We start from the raw sequence: 10,770 nt of genomic DNA, 5'->3' as shown, positions 1-10,770 counted from the left end.
GGTCAAGGCCACACCCCCACCTTCCACCTTGCCCACCTTTCTCCTCCTCAATAGCATTTAAAGCTACAGACACAGAAATGGCACATCCTAAGGAAAGCTCATTGTGGGACTGGCTCTAGTGGCTATAATTCTGCACCAAGCTGAATTTCGGGAAAGAGACTTCAGATACAGTATTAGGGGACCACTAAGGCCTAAAAGCATCCAAAAAGCAGCATGTCATAGGACCTTTAACACTCCTTCTCCCTTTCTCCGTCTCTCTCTGTCTCTCTCTCCCTCCCTTATCCCTTCCTATCTCACCACATCAGCTCTCATCTAATCATTGAAGTACCAAAGGGGGGTGACCTCATCACCCCAATGCCATGGTAACGCCCCGCAGCCATGCACCCTGGGTCCCTGGGATCCTGGGAAGGTGGAGGAATGTGGAATGTGATTGGTCTGTGAGAGAAAGAGTGGACGCACAGGGTGGGAGCGGAGCAACCTGAGGATGGATTAAATGACAGCTAGTATACACATGCACACACGCACACACACACACACATACACACACACACACACACACACACACACACACACACACACACATACACACACTGATGTACAAACTCTGCTAATACAACTCACACAGACATAAAGGCAAATACACAATATTTTTTTTCTGTTGGCCAAAGTATTTAATGCCATAACACTTTGGACCTTAGAGCTACACATACTGACACGCACACTGACACACACACACACACACACACACACACACACACACACACACACACACACACACACACACACACACATACACGTTATTACACAAACTTGTGATACCTGCAAAGCAGCAGCTATCAGAGTCTAATTCACTTTGTCTGTCCAGGCTGCAGGGCAGACATATGAAATGGTGGAAGTGAAGGGTGCTGAAAGCCCTTATTCTCATTCATTCACACAATGTCAGAGTTGAAATATTTAAAATGCTTGAGTTGCACTCGCTTTACTAAATCACGGCGCCATTAGAGCTTCCTTTTGAACTGTTAAAGCAGTTCTGATGTTCCTGACAATGTAAATCAAGCGCACCTCACATATTTGACCTTGCTGGTGAATAGGGTTTACGGCGAGGAACCAAACACACGGGTAAAATGAGACTATGAAGTCATAAATCACTGTTCTACATGAATGTGTAGGTTAATATTTAGATACTTTAAAGTTTAAATATTTAGTTTTGACTCAAACAGGTAAAGAAGAGAACGTCAGCTGAAGAGGACAGTAAATCACAGCTCTACAGCCAGTTTAGAGGTTTCTGTGTGCGTCTGTCTCTGCATGTAGTACTCTTGCGCTTCTATGTTTGTGAGGACCATGTTCTGGACAATCTTTACTTCTCAAAATGTTTTTTTTTGAGAGTTTAAACTCAGATTTAGTGTTCAAGATTATAATTTATGTTCAGGTTAGGGTTAGAATGAGGATAAGGGTTTGGAACATAGTCATAGATGGTTAAAAATCTGTTTCTGGAAAACAGTAAATCTTCAGACGGGACCTTGTGCTGCAATTAGTGGGTGTAAAAAGTCAAACCAGTTAAGTCATTATACATCGTACATCTGGACTGGCACCCATTGAGGATGGTCTCAGAATTGCAGACCTATAACAACTTCTACTCTGATCCTATTTTAAGAAAGTGTAAGAAACCATAGAGATGTGTACAGTATGTGTTTAATATGTAGCCAAGTAAACAAATGTGTGAGTCTCATTTTCTGTCAATATAGCCAATTAAATATGAGTAAAATCTCCATTAGACAGGGTGATATAAATTACTAAAAATAAAAAGCATTTAACAAAGCGTGTGTGGTGCTGAAACATACATTTAAAAACATTCTTCATTGCTGAAGGAGGAAAGGGGTTTCACTTGCAAAGTAGTGACTGTCACACACACACACACACACACACACACACACACACACACACAAACAAAAAAAAAGGAAGTGCCTTGTCTCCATTCAGCAAAGCCACACAAAAACTCATTCATCCAACTCGAGGCTTGCACAGGCCGCTCTCTAATCAAAACAAATCTTCAGAGACAGAGGCAGAGAGAGACAGAAAGAGCATGAGGCGCTCTGAATGTGTTGTCAATTAGCAGCAGCAGCTCAATAGTACGGAGTGAAAGATGCCGAAATCTGTTGTTTTTATGAGGTCTCTGATGTGGACCCAGAACTAAATGTTTAACTGTGAGTTTTCAAGCCTCTTCAAAGATTTGGTCAAGAATTAGGTTTATAGAAACAATGAGGCAGCTTGTGCAAAGAGGCCCTCAGTGTGCTGGTTGCTGCATTATCCCGGACGTTTCCTTTCAGTACAGTTTTCCCCTCGCTGCGCTCCTTCCCTCGCTCCAGCTTTCATTCGGGGCTGTCCTTCACGGGTGTAATTCATTACCGCCTACATTCAGATGCTCACACACATGCACACAAACTTGCACACACATGCCAGCATGCGTATACATTTGGTTATAGGAATCAAGTATAGTTTTCCCTGCTTTTGTTATCTATGATATAAAATTGTGTGTTGGTCCCATGCCTATTTAAGCATACCATTCTGTATGTCTAGGGTAGTATGTTAATTTGGCCCCAGGATGAGAACCAGAGTTTCTTATTTGAGCTGAAATCTTTAAGTAATGTTCAGGATATTTGACATTTAGTTTCTCAATGTTTGGTTTGGAGACTGAACAGTTAGCTGTGGGGTGGCTAAAATTGGTTCCCAAATTATTCTCAGGAAACTGGTGTCAAAATCATTGGTTATGTTGTGTAATCATTGCAAACCCACAGATGAAAGTAGGATGGATAAAATAAAATATAAGAGGCCGATGAAAATATTGAAAAGCTTAGGACATTTTGAAAAACACCAGTAAACCTACAGAATTTACATTTATAAAGGGCCAGTCGTTTCTCTTATTTCAGTTTTTCTCTTCTCTCTACAATGTAATGGACATTAATGGGAATAATTTTTCCAATCAGGCCCTATCACCACAACAATAACCCTATCTGTCAGTCTAAATGTGCTGTTTCAACATCACATCCTGGGTCTGGAGAATGAACACTGCAGCTGCGTTCACTCACCCATTTATGTATCTCCATTGACCAGGCTTCCTCTCTATACGATGTAACACGGTACAACAAAACTCACGGCACTTCATTTGGATCCAGATGGAGGTAAAGGTCAATAAATTTTGTCTGACAGACTGTTCTGAGTAAGAGAAACAGAGAAAGGGGGTAGGACATACAGAGGGAGAGAGAGATGTGGATGAAGGGACAGACAACTTGGACAGAGTGATAGATTGACACCAAGGAAGACTCAGATGAGGAGAGAAGGCAGAAAGAAGAAGAGAGTGATTGGCCAGCTGTGCAAAGGGGCAAACAAGAATTTGAAACGAAGTAATAACATTCCATCTCGCCTCTCTATGATGGCTGACTTTTAACTTTAAATTTTACTTCGACTTGATGTCTTATTGAACAGCTACAACCAATTTTGGAAGATGGTTTAAGGTTCAGTTTCATATAAAATAATCTTGTTCATCTTCACACAGAATGTTATAAATAACACAAGAAAATTAACATTAACATTGTAGAATGAGAAAAACAGAATAATATCAAACTATAATTATATTTATATATATATATATATTTATATAAATATATTTAACGGAAGATATACAGTTATGCATATGCATACATAATACATGTTCTATATATACACGTACAGGTCAGTTTAGTTTTAATAAAAACTTTATCTACTTTGTATAGGCAGAACAATATGAATGACATTTGATGAACCTTTTCCATATCTTTACATCAGAATCTCATTAGTTAGCATATTTAAATTTTAAGAATAAATCGTATTTTATACATTCTTTACTATTGGGCACAAAAATATAAAAAAAATAAAATGAAATACCTCCAACATCCATACTACATACATTAAATGAAAACATTAAGGCAGTAGAACAACTGTGGGTTTCTACTAACAGACTGCAGCTTAGCATACAAAGAGTTCTTCTATGACACTTTTCATTTTTGTTTACAGTCCAACCCATATTTACACATTTTAACATGAAATTGAATATTTGTAAAAAATAAAAATAAAATAAAAAAAACGAGCAGACAGGAGTAAAGCTGACCGAGTGCTGTACATTTGCTCCTGTCTGTATGAATGCTCATATGTCTGGAGCATGGTTGTACATTTTGCTCTGATGAGTTTAAGGTACTTCTAAATGTTTTCATTAATTCAGGCAGGTTAATAAAGTGATATACATTAAATGTATTATAAAATCTTACAGCAATTTTAATCAGCTCACAAAAACAACTTGCCACAAAGGAGTGTTTAAATTGTTGTCCTCAGTATCAGAATGAATTTAATAGTACGAACACAATTTACACAGTAATACAACATTTTTATTTAAAGTATGTACATTCTTTTACAATTTAACAACAAATGAGAAGCAGGGAAAACAATCACAGTTTTATAAAAATGTGTATCCGTTTTCTTTATCACATCATTAACTTAACATGGGATTTATTTTGCACCATTTCTTCTTTTCACAATGTTAATATATTGACTTACACTATGAACAGGTAAAGAAAAAACGCTGTTAGGCCTGGGGGCCTCCAAGGCTACAGCCCCGAATGTTTTATGAATAGCCCCGGATCGAAAAAATCATTGTTCATTCCGATCATGCATTAAAGCCCTCAAAAATAATACAACATCATTGATCAAAAACTGCAAGTATGTTGTGGGTTTCATCTGTGTTTCATTCAAGCAGCAGATCTATTTCACACTACTTGAAACGCGTGCATTTTGTGCGAGCGTGAAAGAGAGGAAGAGAGAGAAAGCACACCGATGACAGGGCTTGTTATTGTTGGCATCTGGTGGTAGCTGGCTAGCTAATTCACTAAGGCAAGACTCTAAGGTCATGGATATAAAGCTTTTTCAAATAGAAAAAAATGAAGGCAACAAGGCACAGGTGAGGCTAGAGGAGGTGGATGAAGAGTTAAGTCCTGTCAGGTCGGTGAGGAAAATGGCTGTTTAGCTAGCAAGTAGCTAGTCTAGCTCAGTGGTTACTCAAATGCTCCTGGTACAGCATCACAGCACACTTTTCCCATATCTCAGAGGGGTACTGTCTATCTCACACAAAGTCACAGAGCCCTTCTGAAACCAGAAGCAAGGGAAGAGGGGTTCTGTGAATTTGGCATGGAAGGTGTGTATTAGCCTCAGCTCTCCTTTTTCAACACTGTAATAGGTCAGTGTACCACCTTCCCAATCCAGAAAGACTGATATTTTTTGGCAAACGGGCAATTGAATAGGTTTGGATGTCTTTCCATGTAGGGCAGTGTATCCCTTCCTCGAGCAGCGCAGGCTCCAGGACATCTCGTTGCATCCTAGGCCACCACTACTATCCCATCTTCTCCCCACTGCTCCATATGCCGCTGCAATGCCGACAATCCCTTTCCACTCTATCTCCCAGTAGCCGAGGCCTTTCAGGCCCTCACCACAAAACACCTGAGTCCTTTTAAACCTGGCTTGGTGTTCAGGACGTGTTACCTTCTCCTCCACCTTCTTTATAGTTTTTACTTTGCTGTTGTCTTCAGACAGAACAAGCCTTCTGCTTGCTGTGTTTTCATCAAGCTTCAGATCTGCATCATCTGAAAGAGAAACAAGAACACATCATTTAGTCTTTTTCTGTGCGGTTAAAAGGCAAAAAGTCTAGGGCTGTGAATCGATTAAAAAATGTAATCGAATTAATTACATACTCTGTGATTAATTAATAAAAATTAATCACATACATAATTAACGGTGCCTGAACCGACTTTTTAAGAAAGTAAAAAAAGAAAAGAAAAAAGAAGGGTACTAAACAACAGTCGGTGACATTAAATAAGGGCTTGTTTATTGCTAAGGCCATATGGTCAAAATGAAATGATTTGATAATAATCTATAACAATAACAATAACTTATTTCACTAGTAAATTGCTGTTGAACGACAAAAACAACCACCAGATGGGAAAAGGACATTTACAATAACTTCAAATGCACCACGAGGCTGTAGTTTACCAGTTTCATTGAACGCACCATCTGTGTTGTTTTTCCGACGGCAGCTGCAGATTGTTACAATTGCACCTGACTGCAGTACGCAGATCGGGGTTGGGCCAAATGTGGGCGGAGCTAAACGTTTGACTCCGTGGGCGCGCCATCTGGTGGCGGACATCAGGCAGCACATTCTCAAACGTCAATGCAACACCTTTATAATATAATATATATTATATAGATTATAATAAATAATGATATTTGAATTATAGATATATAGATTATAATAAACAATGATATTTGAATTGTAAAAAGGAAAAAAGAACGGGGCTGGGTTTAGGAAAAGAAGAACGGGGAAAGCAAACATGACTCCCGGGAAATGAGCCCTGATCTCTGGGGAACGCCAGACAACAACTGACGGTTGTTAAGGCAGAGGCAGAGTGGCAATCGGGAAAGTCTGGACGGACTAACCTGCCGGCTGCCTGCCCTGAACGGACGCTGGCTGCCTGCCCGCGGACGGGCGCTGGCTGCCTGCCCGCGGACGGACGCTGGCTGCCGGCTGGCTGCCGGCCGGCTGCCCGCGGGACGGACGCGGCTCACGCCGAATGGGCGCGCTGGGCCCGGACGGACGCTGGCTGCCCGCGGACGGACGCTGGCTGCCCGCGGACGGACGCTGGCTGCCAGCTGGCTGCCCGCGGACGGACGCTGGCTGCCGGCTGCCTGCCCGCGGACGGCTTGAAAGTCCTGTGTTTTCCCCTCACACCAATTGCCAGAGTGATAGAGAAATGGCTCTGCCAATTGCTATTTGGCAAGTGGGCGGAGTCAAACGTTTAGCTCCACCCACATTGAGCCACTCCTCGATCTGCGTACTGCAGTCAGGGCTTACTCGATTGTTAGCCTAGAAATCTAGACGCACCCTAGTGGCAGCTGGCTTGTCAGGCTAGCAGATTGTTACATACCGGTGTTGAATCCTCTACAGTAAAACAGTCAAACTTTACACCGTTTAGCGTTAGCTGTCAGCATTTTAACAGTGTTTAATCCAGCTACTAGCTAGCGGTAGGCTAACGTTAGCTGCTGTCGAGTATAGTGTTAACTAGCGTCACGTGCAGCGGTGTTTGTGTTGCCTGTATCGTCCGATTCAGAGCATCAGAGAGAAGAGCAGACATATCAGTGGCACCAGATTTCGGTAGCCAGGGTTGGCAGGAAGAAGTAACAAGTAGCTAAATGTTCCAATCAATGATCCAGGCAGCACATTCTCGTCTCCCTCCTTCATTTTACAGTCGAATAGTGGCTAGAACGGCTCCGGGTCAAACGTCAATATGGAATGGATTAATCTGCGTTATTTTTTTTAACGCGTTATTTTTTCTCAGATTAATTAATCGAAATTAACACGTTATTTTCACAGCCCTAAATAAAACATTTATCTTACGTTATTTAGATGACAACATACAGTAAATTCAAGATGAAAATCTAAAGCAAAGTAAATTAATTTGTGATTTTGAATTTGATTCAAAAGTTACACCTAATTTTCATTCATCAGGCATTAGCTTAGAGTCTAAGGCTCTACTGAAGTGATAAAATATTAAAAACAAAATAAAAAATAATAAAAACTTACACTTCTTCAGCCCTGGCTTTAACCGATGCTCCCCACCAAAGTCCAGACTGTACAAAATGAAGATAGTGTTGTCACAAACAGAAGTTTCCAACTCTAATACAATAATTCTTCTAAGTCTTCTAGTGAATTTTACATGTTATATCCCCTAAAAATAAATTAAAACTGCTCTTTGGTGGAACAGGCCACATCTGAGCGATTTGCAACCTGTGACGAGGGTTCACAAGAATATATAGCTTTACTTTGTAGTGCTGCCGGGTAGTGAAGTGCATTGCATGATATGGACATAATTAATACAGCAGAAAAGATTGTCTCCTCAGCCCCATATACACCATTTATTTACACGTGATCCAAATCTGAATACACTACCTGGATAATGACATCTGATCCACGGGCCTTTGCATTTACACCTGGAATTAACAAGTGTTCTGATTATCTCAATTCTGCCCGCATTGTGAGTTAGGTGGGGCTAGTGTACATGTCAAAAACATGGCATGTCCCAGGTGAAGGAAATTTATGCCATGGATGCATCAATCATTTTTGAATATGTTTTTGTGAGGGACTTTAGCAACTTGTAGCTTTTGCTAGGTTTGTATAAGCTAGCAGTAAGAGGTGGAGTTAGGGGATTTGTCAGCTTGATTGTTTTCTTAAGAATGTGGTAGACAGTAGATTGTCACAATGTGTTCTCCATGCATTTACAGTACACCTTGTGTTAACATATGTTTTTCTTCATCCACATAGTATATTGAGATACAGATTACATGTCAATGCCTAATGTAAATTGGGACATTCTTGACTGCTAGCTAATAAGATAAAATAGTTTAGATTTTGCCTTTGTGTTGATGTAGCCTCATTATAACTAGGAGAGCCAGCTATATCACTACAAATGTACACATGTAAACATACATCCTGACATCCTAACCTACCAGAGTTTCTTCAGGCTTGTATTTGGATCAGAAGCTATATCAGAGAGCATCTTTGCCCCCTCTGGTCCTGGGTGATTGTAACTCAGATCCAGCTGTTTCAGGGAGGAGGTCGGTTTGGACTTGAGAGCTGAGGCCAGAAATGAGCAGCCTTTCTCTGTCACCTGACAACCTGAAAGCCTGCAGACCACACACACACACACACACACACACACACACACACACACACACACACACACACACACACTCCTTAATTTAAGAAAAGATGTTTGCAGGTTTCTCTTCCTAGTTATCATCTTTCTCTTTTTGATTATACATTTTGAGAAATGTTTTCTTCAAATTCTGTCATACAGAAGCATCACCAAGTACACCACAATCAATGAGAGTGTAATTCCTGTAAGTTCATTAGTTTCTATATCAGCACCTCCGATTTACAAGTGCATTTGACCACAGAAAAACATAGGTTGTGTGCAAATCATCATTCACTTGATAAAAGTTTCTTTGTTGTCATTTTAACTCATGGTAAGTTCTTTTTCACCAGTGAGAGTTACGTGGTAACATAGATTTAAGTAGGGATGATATGGTTCCTTGATTTACTGATTTAGAAGGATCATTTTAATTATCAATTTTGATAAATGGACATATTTAGAAGCACATAAATATTGTTGGTATCAGCCTTATCTTGGCTATGGTTATGGTAGGGATATATAATTTCATTAATAATAATATTGTTGTTTACTTATTTATTTTTTATTTTCAGTGGTCTTCAACAAACAGCAGCCATGATCCATGAAGATATATTGTACACTTACTTGAGATTCTCCAGTTTACAGTGTATACTCCGTAGGCCATCAGCAAGCGCCTGCACACCTGAATCCAGCAGGTCATTGTGACTCAGGTCCAGCTCTGTGAGATTACAGGATGCCGAGCTGAGGACTGTGGACGACAGGCCTCTGCAGGATTGTTCAGAGAGCTCACACCAACTCAATCTGTGAAAATATTTGTAAGCATATATAGGCATGCTCAATGAAGACTCACAGAAAAAACATGGTCTACTGAAAAATATTTAGACATCATAGGCCTTGTTTAGACTGCCAGACCAAATCCATTTTTTTGCATATCAAGATTGTGTCCAGATTGATTTTAAAAGGGCTGCACAGCAAAAAACACATGAAATGCAAATCAGGTCAAAACCAAAATCCATTTGGAGGTGATTTGTGTCAATGAAACGGCCCATTTGTTTGTTGTCCTGTTGTGTTCTTTAACCCCCCAATGTAGCACAAGTACACTTTATATTTCACAACTACTATTTTCAGTTTATAGATCTCAACGTTTCCGACCGCACTTGAAGGCAGCTTCACGGAGAAAGAGAGAAAGGAGAGTTGTTTGGCAAATATTCAGCTTTTACACAAACTCCTGAACAGTTCAATGCTTTTGTTTTGTGTTTTAAAACTTTCTTGTGGCAGTAATAGAGGCAGTGATATTTCCTGTTTACTGTACAGGACTCTCACACCGCCTTAAAACTGACTGACAAGTCTAATAGCTGGCTACATGATTGGCCACTGCAACGTGACGTGGTTTCTCCAAAAGTTGAGTCAGTCTCAACCTTTTCGCCAGGCCTGCTGCGTTTTCTTATGTGTCCCCCCTGCGGCAAACCCCGCCACACACTGCTGCAGCCTAAACACACTATCATTCAAAATTAATGAAAAGATGTGCGTTTTTGCCACACCTTCTGACAGCTGACGCAGGCTGTGTGAATGCCCACTAAAGGATAAATAAAGGGGTACCACAAGGATATGTGCTGGGTCCTTTACTAGTAACAGTCTACCTAAACTATATTATCACTTCAACACAGACCAATAATATCCATTTTTATGCAGATGACACAGTCTTGTATACATTTGGCTCCTTTTCAACTCAAACTATACCAAGATTAAAATTTGCCTTTCACATTCTTCAGACATCTTAGCATAATCTTAAACTTGTACTGAATGTCAACAAGACAAAATCTGTTTTATTCTCAAGAACTCGTAATTCCAGTTCACATCTCCATGAAATCCATATGTTTAATGGTAATGAAATTGAAATTTTAACAGCATGTAGGGTGGGTTTTCTAATATATATATATATATATATATATATATATATATATATATATATATATATATATATATATATATATATATATAT

General features: G+C 39.9%; 1 protein-coding gene across 8 annotated transcripts in view; it reads right to left on the bottom strand.

Moving 5' to 3' along the window:
* Positions 1-3,734: 3,734 nt before the first annotated feature.
* Positions 3,735-10,770, bottom strand: part of LOC120559520 (protein NLRC3-like) — a 39,488-nt gene continuing 32,452 nt past the window's right edge. For 7 of the 8 annotated variants that reach the window (XM_039801250.1, XM_039801248.1, XM_039801251.1 and 4 more), the window contains 4 exons: positions 9,393-9,569; positions 8,584-8,760; positions 7,661-7,707; positions 3,735-5,666 (listed from right to left, as the gene is read on the bottom strand). In XM_039801250.1, the coding sequence (XP_039657184.1) occupies positions 5,107-5,666; positions 7,661-7,707; positions 8,584-8,760; positions 9,393-9,569 (961 nt within the window). In that variant the 3' untranslated portion in view covers positions 3,735-5,106. Of the gene's footprint in view, positions 5,667-7,660; positions 7,708-8,026; positions 8,068-8,583; positions 8,761-9,392; positions 9,570-10,770 lie in introns of all 8 variants that reach the window. The other variant, XM_039801255.1, reaches the window with a different exon arrangement.

This window comes from Perca fluviatilis, chromosome 5 (genome assembly GCF_010015445.1).
Source record: "Perca fluviatilis chromosome 5, GENO_Pfluv_1.0, whole genome shotgun sequence".
NCBI lineage: Eukaryota > Metazoa > Chordata > Actinopteri > Perciformes > Percidae > Perca > Perca fluviatilis.
The sequence above is the reverse complement of the archived record's forward strand: the minus strand, read 5'-3'. Positions and strand labels throughout refer to the sequence as shown.